Consider the following 17956-nt stretch of genomic DNA (forward strand, 5'->3'; position numbering starts at 1 on the left):
TGAGAATTGGTTTGGATGTTTATTTTATTTTATTTTATTTTATTTTATTTTATTTTTTACCTTTAAGAAGACCAAATCCACACAGACATGGTAGCAATGATGCTCAGCTTTAATTGTCAACTTGACTCAATCTAGGGTCACCCAGAAAGAGAGTCACAATAGGAATTGTCTATGCTGGGTTATACGGTGGGAAGGTCTAAGAGGACTGTCTTAATGAAGTTAATTGATTTGGGAAGACCCAACCCACTGTGGGCAGTACCATTCCCTAGGCAGGAGGTCCTCAACTATATAATAGCAGAGAAGCTGAGTTGAGCAAAATCAAGCACACGTGCATTCATTTCTCTCTGACTTTGACTGCAGACATAAATGTAACCAGCTGCTTCAAATTCCTGCTTTAACTTCCCTGAAATAATCGATCACAGCCTGGAATTGTGAGTCAGGTAAACCCTTTCCTTCCCTAACCTGCTTTTTTTTTTTTTTTTTTTTTTTTTTTTTTTTGTCTCAAAACAAAACAAGCTTCAACTGCCTTTAAACCTAAATAAAAAACGCTCCGCCATGTCTCAGAAATTCTCCTACTGTCGTTGGGTGTGTAGTTTGCCCAGGTGGGGTGCCTGAGTTTGATTTGAACCCCAACTGCAAAGTAACAACAACAAAAGCAAACAATACAAAACCCCAAAGAGCAGGTGAGGCTGAAGGTTGCTTTGTGGGATTGCTAACATATTTATTCCACAAGGAGGGGAGATGGGGCAAGGAGATGATCACCAATAAAGATACCACCAAATGAGATACTGGATCCCACACTGGGCACCTACAGGGTTTGGCTCTGGGCAGGAGATGGCCAAGGACAGTAGTGGATTGGAGGAGGGGATAGAGAAAGGTTACCCTAGCATGTAAGACCCAGACATATCCTCTGGGCCCGTGATCCAGGGACATGCCTCCCACCCCCCATTCTTCTAGGCGTCCTTGTCCCTATCCACTGAGCAATGAAGCTACAAGCCCGAGACTACTGCTCAAGCACACTCGCACGCTCAAGCACGCAAACATACACCCAGCCACACACATCACTCAGGCAGGCACACTCTTGCTTTCCCGTGCATGCAGACACATCCATATATTAACTCTGATTTATAAGTGCACCCTAACCAGAGGGCAATTGGAAAGAAGCAATCACTCTTAAAAGAGGAAATGGCCGCTTCTGTCCCCCATCAGCCAGCAAAGCATGGGGTGAAATGAGCTGAGCAGTAAGCGTCACAGAGGGCCCTGTGCCCATCACTAGGCTGACTCTTCAGCCCTTATGTCCTGCATGGAAGACCCTTGCTGCTCCATGAAACCAGGGCACCTTGTCCTTGGCAGGCAGAGCTGCTGTACTAGCCAGGTGCTAGGAGCATCCAGCATGAGCAGCTGACTTCCAGCTCCCTCTAGACACAGGCTCAAGCGCTGATGCTGTCCATATTTAGGGCTTTGGGTGACTGGGACAGGGAACCTCAAGAACAATCCAGAGGAGTCCAGAACTCTTGTCTCAAAGTCACCTTGCAGAGAAGGTCTGAGTGGCTGCTGCCTTGGCATACAAACAGGCCTCTGGGGCAAAGTGTCTTAAGGAGAAATGGAGTCTTGGGAGTCTTACTGCTTCCTTCTCCAAGAGGGAGGAGCTAGGATGTGGCTAAAGCCCTCATTGTCCTCCATGTCTTGGAGGTCCAGGGTGAGTTACACAAGTAGTTGCAGCAAAGGATGAGAGAAAAGAGTGGAGAGGGAGGGAGGGAGGGAGAGAGGGAGGGAAGGAGGGAGAGAGGAAGGAAGGAAGGGAGGGGGGAGGGAGGGAGGGAGGGAGGGAGGGAGGGAGGGAGGGAGGGAGGGAGAGGGACCCTGCCAGAACCCAGCTGCTGATGCTGGGGTGGGAGATGATACCGTGGAGAGATATGAGCAGCCTCACCCATTAGTACCCAGAAGTTGTAGCCCCTGGTCCCCAGATGAGAATAAGGGGAAGATCTTCAAAGTACACAGGCAGAATGCCTGAGGGGGACGTAACATCTTTATCCAGGGCTGCTCTGGAGGAGCCCTGAGAGGTCCACAGAGCATCCTCTGGGTGCCTGCTGTCTCTCCACCATGTGGCTGCTTCTGAGGATGGCCAGGCCCTGCCCTGGGTCTGGGCTCCATGTGCCCTCCTTCTGTCCATCTACTTGATGGGATTCTTGATTGCCCATCTCTGTCCAGTACAGCTTCGAAGGATTAGGTCGATGCCGGCCAGGCCCCGGTTCTCCACCTCTAGGCAGCGCCCTGTGCCCTTATTCATGATGGCTCCATTCTGGGAGGAAAGAAATGAAAGAAGCAAGGAGAGAAGCAAAGAGAAACTTTGCCATAGCTCCTGTATTTGTGGCTTCTCGTGGGGGGAACAAATCCCACCCACATGCTCCCACATTGGAAGGGACCAAGGTGGTCACCCAGTTTGAGGGGTGGTGACTGGGGCAGAATTGAGGTCTCCTGGGGTCAGGATGGTGATGTAGCTTGCCAAGCCTGGTGACCTGAGCACCATTCTATGGGATCCATATGATGGAAGAGAAAACTAAGTCCCACAAATTATCCTCTGACTGCTACATGTGTGTGTGAGTGTGTGTGTGTGCATGCATGCATGTGCGCATACATACACATGTATGTGCTTGCCATTTAAGCATGCAGGCCTGAGTATTTGATTGCTAGCACTTATATAAAAAAGCTGGGGATGGTAATGTGCAGACAGAAGGACCCCTGGTGCTCACTGGCTGGCTAGCCTAGCTTGTTTGGCAAATTCCAAGCCATTGAGAGCTATGTCTCAAGGCAGGAGCTGGAGTGGGTAGAGACATGGCTCAGCTGTTAACAGCACTTGCTGGTTTTCCAGAGGTTCTAAGTTCAGTTCCCAGCCCACCCATTGCACAGCTCCCATGGTGTAACTGCAGCTCCAGAGGCTCTGAAGCCCCCTTATGGCCCCTATGAGCCCCACATTCATGTGCACACAACAAGGTAGTTAGTGTCTGAGGGTTTGCTTCTGACCTCCACATGTATGTACGTGTACACCTGCATTCACAGGAGTAGGTACATATATGGACATTTCTGGGGTTATTTGAGATCTGACCTTCTCAATCCTGGCAAAGAGTGCTTAGTAGTGTTCAGGAATCTACTCTACAGACTTATCCTAAGCAGCCCCAACACTGACAATGGAATCAGGCAGACTACATCTCCGAAATCCTTCCTCCAGTCTTCCTATTATTGAATCCATGATCTTGGCTTAGGGCTGGGAGACCTGGCTCTCCAGTGGCACTGTAGGGGAGTCTTAAGGACACCAACCAACCATCCTGTGACCCTCCTGTGGCCATCTTGTGACCAGTAGCATCTGCACTTGCTCCTTCCCCAGCCCTGTCCCTCGAGAGCTCACCTGGATGAAGTTCCAACGCTTGTACAAGCTGCTCTTGACCTTGTCACAATCCAGGAGCTGCGGCAACCGACTCTTGGAGTTGTCCACCAGGCAGCGGGTATCAGGGAGGAGAGTGGTGGTCCCCAGAGCACCTAAGTGCAGGAACCCTTCCTTGGTGTAGCGGGCGAGCTGTAGAGAGGGAGAGTGGCAAGAGAGGAAAGAGTGAGGCCACAAGGCCCCGTGGCTCAGGTCCCTGGCCCTACCTCAGCTTTCTCTTGGTTCCATAGCTGTCTCCGAGGGTCTGATGCATAGGACAGCCTGCTCTAGAAAGACACTGGGCTAGCTGGGCCTGGACATAGATACACCATGTCACAACTCCCTTCTCCTCCTCCTCTTATTTCCCTCCTTGTTCCCTCCCCCAAACTCTCTCCATTATTCCTCCACTATGTCTTCTATTCTTCCATTTCTTCCTCCTTCCTGTCTTCCTACTCTCCTTCCTTCCTCTTTCCTTTCCCTTTCTTTCCTTTTTTCCTTCTTTCCTTTCTTTTTTCTTTCTTTCTCTCTTTTCCTTCTTCCCTTCCTTGCTTCCTCTCTCCCTTCATCCCTTGTTCCTTTCCTTCCATTCCCTTCCCCCCTGACCCCAGTCTCCTTCCTTTATCACCTTCCTTCCTGGTACTGGAGATTGAATCCAGGATCTCACACATGCGAGGCAAACACTCCACTCTTGAGCTATGCTGTCTGCCCTCGTTTCAGTTTTTGGCTTGGATGCAGGATCTCTCTAAGCTGTCCTTGAACTCTCTCCCTAGCTCAGCCAGGCCTTGAACTTACAAAAGGTGCCTAATGAATCCAGACAGAGCCAGCAGCCACACCTGTTGTTTGTCACCAGTGAGGAGACACTGAGCCCAATATTTAAAGGAGGAGAGATTCACTTGGCTCACAGTTTCACAGGTTTTGGTTCAGGAGCACCTGGCTTTGCTGTTTCTGGCATGTTCTCTGTGTGGAAGGTAGCATTGGGGCAGGGCAAAGCCCCTCACCTCATGATCTCCAAGTGAGCCAAGAAGGAAAGAGGTGACTAGAAAGATGATCTTACAGTCACAAGTCTGTGGTGATTTGAATAGCAATGGCCCTCATAGTGTGTGTATGCTTGGCCCCTAGGGAGTAGTAATATTAGGACATGTGACCTTGTTGGAATAAGTGTGTCACTAAGGAGGTGGGCTTTGAGGTCTCATATATAAGGCCAAGCTATATCCAGTGTGGTACATAGTCTCCTTCTACTATCTTTGGATCAAGATGCAGAATTCTCAGCTCTGTCTCCAGCACCGTATCTGTCTGCATGCTGCCATGCTTCCCACCATGATGATAATGGACTGAAGCTCTAAAAACTGTAAGCCAGCCCCAACTAAATGTTGTTCCTTGTAAGAGTTACTTTGGCCGTGTGTCCTTTCACAGCAATGACACTCTACCTAAGATTATATCCTAATTCAAACCACTTCCCTACAATGCCATGAACCTGTGGTTCCATCAATGGATCAGTTGATTAGGCTAGAGCCCTCATTAGTCACCTCTCAACAGTTCCATAGGTTAGAGCTCGAAGCTTTCAACATACACTCATTTTCAGGGGACACTGCTTATCTAAGCCATGGTACTGGTCCAGTTAATAGAACTGTCTGGGCAACTAGTTATATATTTAAGGTATACTTTACGTTATAAGTACTATATAAGAAATAAACAATGTAATTTTATAACCCAGTGATAATAGATTCTATCATTGCTACGCAGTACTGGCTAATTGATACAGAGATAGTGTGGCTTGACATCTTTCTCAAGACAGAGTCCATCCCAGGAACAGCATCTCTGTAATAGTAAGTGCTACGTGCTGCATAACAAAATGTACACTTATTATTGCTAATGATTGTACGGGTCAGCTAAATGCTTTGGTGGCCTGGGCTCATACTATGGTTTAGCTATGAAATGTTCCCTAAAAAGGATCCCATGTGGAGGGGTTGGGCACCCAGGCTATAGGTGAAGAAACTGAGGCATGGAGACATCTGGCTGGCTTGCTGGCACATAATAGGTACACAGATGTCAGGCTCCCGTGGCTCAAGCAGCTAAACAGAAAGAAGAGGTGTGTCTGTAGACTGTTAGAAAAATCCCCGAATCTTCCAGAAAGCCTGGGACGTTCTGATTAGGAATCAACCAAGAAAATAGCAGAATACAGTGACTGCTTTCAATCACCGAGTTGACGGAGTCTTGAATCATCTACGACACATGGACATGCCCATTAGGGATTTTTCTGGGAGTTAACTGATGTGAAAAGATCCACCCGGAATGTGGGTGGCACCATTCTCAGCCTGGGATTCTGAACTCATTAAAAAGGAGAGTGGACTGAACACCAGCTCTCATTTCTCTCTGCTTCTTGGCCACGGAGTCCACATAACCAGCTGCCATTATGCCACGGAGCCTTTGCCGCCATGACTCTACCGAAGGCTGTGAGCCCCAGCAAGCCCTTTCCTCCTTGAGCTTTGTGTGGGGTCATTTTTGTCACAGCATGGGCAAAGGAACCACTGCATGAGGAGACTGCTGAGACACAGGAGTGACTCCTCTGGTGATAAGATTTTTCTGGAGGGCTTCTCGTCTCTTGGCGAAAGCTACTCAGAAACCCTTGGCTCTCTCTGATCTCCCAAAGGGAGCCTTCCTGCTCCCCTTGAAAAAGTGATAGTGAGCTTATTAAGTGTCCTTGAGAGAGATGCCATGAATGTGTGCTCCATACACAAATTAGTTCCAAATCAGAGTAATTGTTTGAGGTAAAATGGTAAGAAACCCAGAAGCCCCCCGACTTCCCCTCCCTAAACAACGCTGCCTTGAGTGTGAATCAATTCACCCAAATGCAAATTGATGAATGACAGCAGGCTGCTTTTATGTTCCAGGGAAAGATATACACAGCTGCTTATTGAAATTATGAATCAATCTATTATCCAGCAGGCAAATGAGCGGCGCTAAGAACATTAATTAACTGAGCATATCTGTGACCCAGATGTTTAAAGAGCAGAGCTTAATGCTGCTTGGAGTTAGAGGTTCCGTTCTGAGGCCTGTTGGGGCATGAAAACCATGAAGCCCTCTATACTAAAACTAGCAAAAATCAGATACCAGTCCAAACTATGTTGGCACCCAAGTGTGGGCAGGTAAGGAGGGGTAGTGTTCTACTTTTATTTCCGTTGCTGTGATTTTAAAACCAGACCAAAAGCAACTTAGAAGAAGACGGCAGTTATTTCATCCTACACTTGAGGGAACAGCCCATCAGGACAGGAAAGTCGGGGAGGGACACAAGCAAGAACGTGAAGGAGGAACCATGGAGAAGTGCTGCTTACTGGATTGCTCAGAGGTTCATGCTCAACTAGCTTTCTCATACAGCCCAGGGCCATCTGCCTAGGGAATGGTGTTGCCCACAGTAGGCTTGGCTCTTCTACATTCATTAACAGTCCCCACAGGCATATCTACCAGCCAATGTAATATGGGCTATTTCTCAGTCGAGACTCCATTCTCACGTGACTCTAGGCTGTGTCAAGTTGACAGCTGTCTTAGGGTTTTATTGCCGTGAAGAGACACAACGATCATGGCAACTCTTACAAAGGAAAATATTTAAGTGGGGCTGGCTTACATTATTGTCATGGTGGGAAGCATGGAGGCATGCAGGCAGACATGGTGCTAGAGAAGGACCTGAGAGTTCTACATCTTGATCTGCAGGCAGCAGGAGACTGTATACAACCCTAGGCCTAGCTTGAGCATAGAAGACTTCAAAGTCCACCTCCACCATGGTGACACACTTTCTCCAACAAGGCCATACCTCTGAATAGTGCCGCTCCCCATGAGCCAAGCCTTTAGACATATGAGTCTGTGGGGGCCATTCCTATTCAAACCACCACAGCAGCTAAGTAGGACAGATGAGCTCTTGGTGGGAGTTTCACATCTTTATAAAGAAATCCTGCTGGGTTCATGGGCTGGTACCCAGATTCTTTTGTGAAGGTTCCTGTGATCTGAAAGATGATGGATGCTGTGGATTGAGTGAAATGATTCTCACAGGCTCACATTTTATTTTCTTGGTCTCCCATTGGCGACACCATTTTTGGAGGCTATCAACCTTTAGGAGGTAGGACATTGTGAGAGGAAGCAAGTAGTGAAGGGTCTCTAGCAGGCCCAAGCATAGCAAACATGACTCTGGCAAGCATTCCTTGCTAAAAACCATTAGATTGTGTGTGTGTGTGTGTGTGTGTGTGTGTGTGTGTTGTGTATACACTGTTGCTGTCTTTTGTGTGTGTATGTGTGTGTGTGTGCATTGTTGCTGTCTATAGATACCTCTGAAGAGGGCATCAGATCCCCTTTTAGATGGTTGTGAGACACCATGTGGTTGCTGGGAATTAAACTCAGGACCTCTGAAAGAGCAGTCAGTGCTCTCAACCACTGAGCCATCTCTCCAGCCCCCTAGATTATATTCTTAACATTTGCCACTAGAGTCTATTCCTTTATTTGGCTACTTCCTCCTCCTGAGGCTGACCACCAAGGCCCAACTTTCAAAGTATTAACATCCAGCAATCAAAAGCTCCCTTTTGGCTACTCTAATTAACCTGTCCAATCAAAGTTAAGTCCCTCACCCTAACATGAGGGTTCCCCATTTACTTTTATAAACCATCATTTGCCTAAGGTGCAGGTCTGTCTCCTCTCTATCCAGAGGTAGTCTTTTGTCCCACCCAACAAATATCCTATTCACTTCTCCCTTGCTCCCTTTCTCTTCTCCCCCATCGTCTATCTCTTGTCTTGTTTCTTACTCCCTACCCTTTGTCCCTCTGGACAAGTAAATTTCCTTTGTGTTGAAAACTTAGTCTTGGGGTGTCTTGTGCTGATACTGTCCCTTTCAAGTAGGTCAGTGGGGGACATCTTTGCAGCTCTGATATCTCTGGCTGTTTCCTATCTCATGCTTGGTCAGAGTCAGTCATGAGGTAGAGAGCCTTCACACATGCCCTCTGCTAGGAAGTGAGTTTTTTCTATGCTTGCCCCATAATGGTAGCCCAGGGCCCTGAAACCCAGAGTCAGAACAGATCCTTTTCTGTCAAGGTCTTAATGTCTGGTATGTCTGTGACAGAGATGAGGAAAGTAACTGATGCCATCGAACCAACAGATCTCATGCCCACTCTTCTGTTGCAAGATAGGAGAGTAGTGAACCAGGGCCTGCTCCCATTTTGTTCTGGGTCTGGGTCAGGAGCTATCTTGGTGAAGTCTGCCAACTGTAATTTCTTCTCCACATTCCTCATGTTCTGGTCTCCTGCCTTCAAGGCATTGGTCCAGATATTCCCTTGCTCAGACAGGATACTCATCTGCCCACCTCCAGAGTGTTCTGGCTTCAACTTTCCAAGCCACACCTTCTCTGTGATTCAGTCTCTTCCTCCCTGTCTTCTCTAATTGTCCCAGCCGCTACTTATCTCCTTTCTTGGTTTTGGATGCATGTGGGTTCATGTGCTTTGGTTCCTCTTTTCTCTGGTGCGATTAAACAACATTTCTTTAGCTTCATTTTCCACATAGTAGGGTGTGGGTTGTTTCCATGTTTCCACTTTGGAGCATTGTGAATCACACTGCCATGGAAAGTCATCTTGTCTGTGTGTGTGTGTGTGTGTGTGTGTGTGTGTGTGTGTGTGTGTGTGTGCCTGTGTGTGTGTGTGCCTGTGTGTGTGTGTGTATGTTGCGTAACAATTTCCTCCAAATTGAAAACATTCTTTCTCTCAAGGAGAGGCTCCTTAAGATACAGGAAGTAAAACCAAAAGTCCCAGGAAGTTCCTGAAACATACAAGATTTCCTAATGAGTAGGGGAATTATATGAAGAGTGACAGATGATGTAGAAAGAGGACTCTGACCAGCTGAGCTGCCTGTAAGTTGTGCAGGGAGATTTCATGCATCATTACAGAAGCAGCTGAATGTGCATCAACCTTGCTCCTGCAAGTATCCACACACCTGCAATTGTCAGTAACCCCCAAAGCCTCATTGCTTCACTGAGCCAAGCTTGGATGCAAGTGTTTCTTCGATCTGCTGTCAGAGCCTTACCTGGGGTGAGTATAGAGTCTGCTCACGTCTCCCCAGTAGGACACAAGCCATAGAACCTCCCCCTTTTTTTTCCAGTGCATACCTCCTGTTGGAACTGCTCATTTGCAGTCCTATGGTACCTCTGTGTGTGACTCCCTCAGTAACTGTCAAATCATCTTCCAAAGCAACTACACCAGTTTACACGTGCTGTAAGAAACTGGCATACAAAGTTCCTGAATTCTGGCCAAACCTTGTGATTGCCTGCTCTGATTTTTATTTTAGCTATCCTAGAGAGTGAGAATTGGCCATTGTGGTTTTGATGTGCATTTCTCTGATAATGGTGTTAAAGAGCATACTGAATGTTTTCTTCTTTTTGTTTGTTTGGGTTTTGTTTTGTTTTGTTTTTTGTTTTTTGAGACAGGGTTTCTCTGTGTAGCCCTGGCTGTCCTGGAACTCACTCTGTAGACCAGGCTGGCCTCGAACTCAGAAATCCACCTGCCTCTGCTTCCCAAGTGCTGGGATTAAAGGCGTGTACTACCGTACTACCTCCGCCCCGGCAAATGTTTTCTTTAGGGGCACACTCACTTAGGACCTTTGCCTGTTTTAAAAAGTGAGTTGATCTCTCTCTCTCTCTCTCTCTCTCTCTCTCTCTCTCTCTCTCTCTCTCTCTCTGCATGTGTGCACACACACATACACGTGTGTATGAATGCATGCATGCACAGGGCAATAAAGGTCAAAGGACAACTTGCAGGTGTAAGTTCTTTCCTACCAAATGTGAGAAATGGGATTGAACACAATTAAGCTGACTTGATAGCCAGCACCTTTACCCACTGAACCTTTTTGCAGGCCCCTCTGTCTCTCTCTCCTTTCCTTCATTCCTTCCTTCTCTTTCCCCTCCCCTCCCTCCCTCTCTCCCTTCCTCCCTTCCATTTTTCTTGGTTTCTCACTCCCTCCTTCTCCCCTCTCCCTTTCTTCTGTGAGATGTGAAAAATTCTTTACACATCTGGACACTGGACCCTTCTCAGATGGTGGCCGTATACTTTGCTCTATCCTGTGAGTGTTTCATGGCATTGACAGTGTCCTTTGAAGCACAAAGCATCTTTAATTTTGATAATGATCTGGTTTTTCTCTTCGTTGTTGGCACTTTTGATGTATCTGAGAAACCATCATTGCCAGCGCCAAGGTCAGGAGCATCCCCCACCCCCTGTGTTTTCTGACTTTCATGGTTTTTGCTCTTATATTTAGTTGTGTCTTTGATCCATTTTGAGCTCTTTTTCTAGATGATCTAAGGGATGTGTCCGAATCCATCCTTTTTCATGTAGGTATGTAAGTTGTCTCAGCATCATTTGTTGAAAAGACTCTCATGTCACCCTTGTCAGAAATCAGTTGGCTGTGAATGTGACAAATTATTTAGGGGCTTTTTAATGCTATTCCACTGATCTCTGGGTCCTTTCCTTCCATTATCGTATTGTACAGCCCCCCCCACCTCTCTCTGTGTGTGTGTGTGTAAATGTTTTGCTTGTGTAGGGTGTGCTTGCAGGCATCTGCCCACAAGTGGAGGGAGGACTGATGTCAATACTAGGATTCTTTCTTGATTGCAGTTCATCTTAATCACTGAGACAGGGTCTGTCAGTCAAAGTTAGATGTAGCTAGTCTTGATAGCTTGCCTGCCTTAATGACACCTGAGGCTGGAATTACAAAGGTGTCTCCATGCCCATATGGCATGTATGTGGGGATCAGACCTCTGGACCTCACATTTGCACAGTGAGCTCTTTAACTCTCTGGCCCACCTCCCTGCCCCATACAGAATGGGATTACTGTAGCTGTGGAATGGGTTTTAGAACTGGAGTGTGTGTTTTCAGTTTAATTCCTTGCAGTCAACATTCTTTGACATATGCTGCATCTCCTGTGTATTCAAATCAATTCTAGAAAGCACACACACACGTATACACCACACACACACACACACACACACACATTAGAATTCTGACAGTATTGTACTGTGCCAGGGGAGTGTTTAGTTTATTCCATGCCCACCAAATCCCCCTGTTCCCAGTCTGGAATGCCTTTCTATGATGTTTCATACTTTTCAGTGGACAGGCAATGTATGCCTTTGGTTGAAATTATTCCCAAGTATTTTAACTTTCTTGATGCTGTCACAGATAGTATTGTTCTTGTTGTTTATTTATCTAACATTGCATTTAATTGTGTGTGTGTGTGTCGGGGGGAAGCAAGAATAGAAGTCAGAGGTCAACTTGAGAGTATCCGTTTCCTCCTTCCACTTTGTGGGTCCCAGGAACTAACTTAGGTTTTCAGGTTTGGCGTAATGGTAATTCATATTCATTCTCTCTCTCTCTCTCTCTCTCGCTCTCGCTCTTGCTCTCTCTTCCTCCCTCCCTCTCTCTCTCTCTCTCTCTCAGCATCCCTCTGTCTAAATCTTTATCATTTGTGCAGAGTTGTCATTCAGACACTTCTCTGACCAAAGTCAGCCACCTGAGATTTCATGGTCACACTAAACTATGGGCTCTGTGTGATTCTTAGTGACTGCTTTCTGAAGGCTAGGTGCTTGCTGACCACGCCCAAGGCAGCCTCACATCCCACATGTGCCTGAGTCTCCATCAGCTTTAGAGTCATCTTCTGAGACTCTTGGAACAGCATCTCTCCCATAACCCCGGTACACACCACCATCCCGCAGTCTCCTGCCCCTGGCCTGGGCCCTGGATTCCTTTATTTCCATTTGGTTTAGATGGTCTCTGCTAACTCACTGAAATCTGCCTCTACACACCTTTACTCAATTCCTCTGGTCTCGGCTTCCCTTTCTTCATTTGGCAGACACTGTAAGCCGTTCTCTCTCCCTTTCTATGCTCGTTCATTTTTCTAGTCAAGCCACAAACATAAAGCAGATATGGTCTGTGTGCATGTGTGCTCATGTGGGTACACATTTGTGTGTAGGTGCACATGCATGTGCGGGTGTGCAGGCGTGTGGGCATGTGTGTAGGCCACATGCCAACTGGGTGTCATTCTTCAGGGGCCTTGCACCTTACATTGTGAGACTGGATTCTCAGTTTCCCAGAACTCATTAAAGAGGCAAGGTTGACTGGCCAGGGAGCCCCAGGGAATTTCCCTGTCTCCACCTTGACAGTGCTGAACCACCATACCTGTCTTTTTTGCATGTGTTCTGAGCCCTCATTCCTGCCTGCCAAGCACTTATTGACCACATCATCTCCCCAGCCCTGATGGTTTTTAGGCTAACAGAATCTCACACATTTCTGAAAGCCACGGGGATCAAGAAAAGTGTATTATAAAGAGCCAGTGGTGGCTAAATACCTTTAAATGGGGTAGGGTCACTCTAGATTTGCCTGCTGGGTCCAAGAGAAGAAATGAACCCTATTATCTACAACCCAAGTGCACGAGGAAACATAAAACCTCTGCCCACCGAATACCATTAATTCTCATTTAGAAGAGAAAAGCATTTTCTAGTTGAGATGATCTAAGAGAGACTCACGACTATTAACCCAGATTTAACAGCCTTGAGGGAGAATTGAAATATTCAGGTTACAGCCAGATAAACAAAAACCTGACAATAATTGCGAAATGACTCTGGGACGCATTGAAAAATCCATTAAATTGCCAATAAAAACATGGCTCGCAAAGCCTTTACCATTAAGGGGCTCTCTCGTCACTTTAAAATCAGGCACAGTCAGCATGAAAAGCCAGGCTCAGTGAAGAATGGAGTTTGTGTACCTTCTGTTCAGGAGATGTGTGTGTGTGTGTGTGTGTGTGTGTGTGTGTGTGTGTGTGTGTGTGTGTGTGTGTGTGTTGATTTCAGCTTGTTTCTTCAGTTGATGTCTTAGCTTCATGCTCAACTGACACATATAAGAATGGCTTTTTGTGATTGTGACTCCTCTGAATATAGAAAAGTTTTTCTCCTGCCCCATCCTTTTTCTGAACACCCATCTTATATTTAACCTATGTGCATGTCTATGTGCATCTGAGTGTAGTGCCCACAGAGGTCAGAGTAGGACATTGGATTGATTCCCCTGGAGCTGGAGTTGTAAGCAGTTGTGTATTACCTGACATGGGCACTAGGGACTGGGTTTGGATCCTCTGCGAGAGCAGCAAGGACACTCTTGACCACTGAGACATCCCTCTAGCCTGTCCTGAGATGGTCTGTGCATGTAGGGAACCTGTAGAGAGAATCTCTTATGCACTGTGTGGAAGCATCACCTGTCAATAAAAAGCCTATGGCCAATGAAACTGAGGCAAGATCAGAAGGTGGGATGTACAGGAGAGCAGGGGTAGGGGTGGGGGACTCTGGGATAGTCAGGTACAGGGGAGATTCACCCCTAATGTTGATGGAGACAAACTCATGGACCAGAGGAAAGGTAAGCAACCACATGGCAAGAGTTAGATTAGTTTAATTGGGATAATGGGGTTACGAGCTACCAGAAATGAGCCAAAGCTATTGGCCCAGACACTTATTCATATATCTCAGAGTTGTTATTTCAGGGAACAAAGATGCTAGGTAGAAAAGTCCGTGGTTACAGGAAGCCAGCCAGGCAAAGGAAGTGGCAGGCTAGCAGTGCATAGAAACCTTCTACACTGACCACCATTTACATATGGAATTAGCATAAAACAACAGTGTACACACCATTGGAGAACCAGAACCTTGTTTCTGTCTCACCAGACCTTTTCATTTTAATGTAGCTTACATTTTTTATTTTATTATCTTCATAGATGTTAAGAGTCCCTAGTCTGCTCCTATGAGCTTCCTTTCTTTTTCATCTCTATTTCTACTTCTTCATCCCCACTGTGTGTCTCTGGTTTTCATTTTTCATGTGTATGGGTGTATGCGTGTTTGTGTGTGTGTGTGTGTGTGTGTGTGTGTGTGTACGCACGCATCTATTGTGTACATGTATATAGAGGCCAGAGATTAACATTGGGAGTCAGCTCCAGTTGCTTTCCACTTCATTTACCTTTTCTTTTGACATTAGGCTTCACCAAGTTGCCCAGGCTATAGCCTTGAAATCATTCATTATGCCCTTAGCTTATCTTGTACTTGCTATCTACCTGCCTCGGACTCCTGGGTTCGTAGGACCCCAGGCCTGGGTCACCAAGCCCACACAGGTGCAAGGATAATTTTCAAAGACTTTCCTCATTTGAAATTGAAAGGATCTCGAATGAGGCTATGCCAGTGCCTGGAAGATACAGAAGTGGATGCAGGGTCTCTGACTTGAACCCAGAGCTTACTGATTTGGTTAGTTGAGCTAGTCACCTTTGTCCTCGGGGATCTCTGTCATTGTGTCCAGAGTGCTGGCATTACAGGTGGCTGCTACCCTCTTTCTTTGTCTTCCTCTGGTGGGAACCCATTGGCTCCAATGAGCAGCGTCAACCATTTTAGGACCTGCCCTGGCTTACTGTGAACTCAGATCCTTTCAATTTCTTCTTTTTTATTATTAGATATTTTCTTCATTTATATTTCAAATGCTATCCTGAAAGTTCCCTATACCCTCCCCCCCCCACCCTGCTCCCCTACCCACCCACTCCCACTTCTTGGCCCTGGCATTCCCCTGTACTGGGGCATATAAAATTTGCAATACCAAGAGGCCTCTCTTCCCAGTGATGGCCGACTAGGCCATCTTCTGCTATATATGCAGCTAGAGACATGAGCTCTGGGGGCACTGGTTAGTTCATATTGTTGTTCCACTTATAGGGTTGCAGACCCCTTCAGTTCCTTGGGTGCTTTCTCTAGCTTTTCCATTGGGGGCCCTGTGTTCCATCTTATAGATGACTGTGAGCATCCACTTCTATATTTGCCAGGCACTGGCATAGCCTCATACGAGATCCTTTCAATTTCAAATGAGGAAAGTCTTTGAAAATTATCCTTGCACCTGTGTGGGCTTGGTGGCCCAGGCCTGGGGTCCTATGAACTCAGGATTCTGAGGCAGGTAGATAGCAAGTACAAGATAAGCTAAGGGCATAATGAATGATTTCAAGGTTATAGCCTGGGCAAGTTGGTGAAGCCTAATGTCAAAAGAAAACGTAAACCGAAGATTGGAATTGGGGATTGGAAGTAGGTAGGGAAGAGATGGTGAACCATAGACAAGAAAAGAGTATGAAGCCCAGACTGTCTGCAAGCCCCAAGAGTATAACCTTGCCTTTCACCGGGGTCTCTGTGAAAGATGGATAAGAGATTCTCTCTAAGGCACTTGGACCCAGGAGTCACAGTTCCCATAGTAATGAACAGCAGTCAGAGGCACAAGCATCACTCAAACAAACGAGCTCTTAATGGCTATGTGTAGCCAGGTAGGTGGAGGACTTTTAAAATAGTGAATAAAGGAGGCTGGATCCATGGCTCCGCAGTTAAGAGCAATTGTTGCTCTTCCAGAAGACTCCAGTTTGGTTCCCAGCACCCGTGTGGTGGCTTACAAACATGTGTAATGGGATCCGATGCACTCTTGTGGCATGCAGGCCTAATTGAGGCAGAGCACTTCTATGCATAAAATACAAAGATAAATATTAGAAAATATTGCATAGGAGAACTAACTGGATTGCTCCATGGGTGGGAGCCCACGGTGCCAGGCCAGATGATCTGGGTTTGATCCCCAAGACCCACGTGATAGAAGCAGACACCCCACACACCTCACTACAACGGCACAGCTGAAAGCCACTCTCCCCACTGCCATGCCTTCCAGGCCTCCAGGACCCAGAACCCTGAACCTACTTTCCCACTTTGAGTTACTTCTGTTTGCCATTCAGATACAGTAACCAGAAAGGGAACTAATCTTTGAGCTCAGGAGTTCGAGGGCAGCCTGGGCAACATAGTGACCCTGTTTTAAAAACAAAAACATTACATTATATATTGTAAAGGATGCTTTTTGGAGCTGGGGAGGTGGCTCCATTGGTAAATTCCTGGCTTTGCAAGCACAAGGACCTGAGTTGATTCCCAGAATCCATGTACAAAAGCCAGGCATGGTGGTACACACTTGGAATCTCAGAGTTGGGAGGCAGGGTTGGGCGGATCCCTGGGGCTCACTGCCCAGTCATCCTAGCCTACTTAGGGTGTTCTAGGCCAGTGAGTACCCCCACTCCCCAAAACACAGGACAGACAACACTTAAGGTTGATCCCTGGCCTCCACCTGCATCCACACACATGCCCACACACCCTCCACTCATAAGTGTTCCTTTATACACAGGAATACAAATACCACACACACACACACACACACACACACACACACAGACACAGACTAAATTTTATTTGAAAAAAATTTCAAGGTGCAGTTATATAAAAACAGAGATGACATTATCCACTTTAAAAAAAATGAAGCTAAAGCTGACTGAGACACACAGATACTTACATCCAACCGTTGGGCTGAACCCTATGGTTGAATTAGGGGAAGGATTAAAGAAGCTGAAGGGAAGGGTGACCCCATAGGAAGAGCAGAGGTCTCAACTAATGCAGACCCCAGGGAGCTCCTAGAGACCAACCAGGAGCATACACAGGCTGGAGAGTATGGAGAAGTGACCTCCCAAGCGCATGGCCCCTACGCACATATGTAGCAGAGGACCGACTGGTCTGGCCTCAGTGGGAGAAGATGCACCTAATCCTGGAGAGACCTGAGGCCCCAAGGAAGGGGGTGGCCTGGGGGGTGGGGGGCACCGTCTTAGAGACAAGGAAGAGAAGGAATGGGATGAGGAACTGTGGGAAGGGAGAAGGGGGTGTGCAGTGACTGGAATGTAAAATAATAACAATAATAATAGTAATAATAGTAATAGAACAGGGCTGGGAATATGGTTCTTGTTCTTGTAGAAGACCTGAGGATCTGAGCTTGCTCCCCCAGAACTCATGTCAGGTGGCTCACAACTGCCAGTCTGTTTCAGGGGATCTAACGCCCTCTTCTGGCCTCCAAAGGCACCTGCACTTGCATGCATAGACCCACGTGCATATACATAATGAAAATTAAAATAAATCTTTAAAAATGAAGCAAGCATAAAGTAGTCACATCCTAGGTAAAAGGGACATCTACCAGATAGTAGAGGCATATCCCTAGAATCCCAAGGCTAATTTCTGGTCAGAATCATCTTTCCTTGGGAGCTCCCCATGTCATGCTCTCCATGGCTCTGTCTCCTCCCCTCAGCGCTCACAGGATTGTATTTGGATGGCAGCCTCCTGCCTGTCACTCACATCTGCTTCTGCTTTCCCTAAGCTAATTGCTCACTGGGCCATGTCATTTCATCGGGGTGTGAGTACCTTATTGGCACAATGCATCATAATGACAAGGCGTTTATAAGATACATGGCTTCAAAGATGAAGCCATTGGAGAAGGAGTCCAAGATCAGATTACATTTAATTAGGCGGCAACAAACAATTCTCATGTGCCATTCTGGTGATAGATTAACTGAGGGAAGGACGGTGAGTGTCTCAGAAGAGAAGAGAGAGAGAAGAATACATACCAACAGGGAGGACAGGCAAAGGGGACAGCGGTATACCTGGCCCTG

At 46.8% G+C, this 17956-nt stretch overlaps 1 protein-coding gene across 3 annotated transcripts in view; it reads right to left on the reverse strand.

Annotated features, from left to right (window-relative positions):
- Positions 1-88: 88 nt before the first annotated feature.
- The window catches only part of Galnt17 (polypeptide N-acetylgalactosaminyltransferase 17), a 433180-nt gene continuing 415312 nt past the window's right edge, over positions 89-17956 (reverse strand). For 2 of the 3 annotated variants that reach the window (XM_006504402.4, XM_006504403.4), the window contains exons 6-7: positions 3407-3574; positions 89-2302 (exon numbers count right to left, since the gene is read on the reverse strand). In XM_006504402.4, the coding sequence (XP_006504465.1) occupies positions 2174-2302; positions 3407-3574 (297 nt within the window). In that variant the 3' untranslated portion in view covers positions 89-2173. The remainder of the gene's footprint in view (positions 2303-3406; positions 3575-17956) is intronic. The other variant, NM_145218.3, reaches the window with a different exon arrangement.

This window comes from Mus musculus, chromosome 5 (assembly GCF_000001635.26).
Source record: "Mus musculus strain C57BL/6J chromosome 5, GRCm38.p6 C57BL/6J".
NCBI lineage: Eukaryota > Metazoa > Chordata > Mammalia > Rodentia > Muridae > Mus > Mus musculus.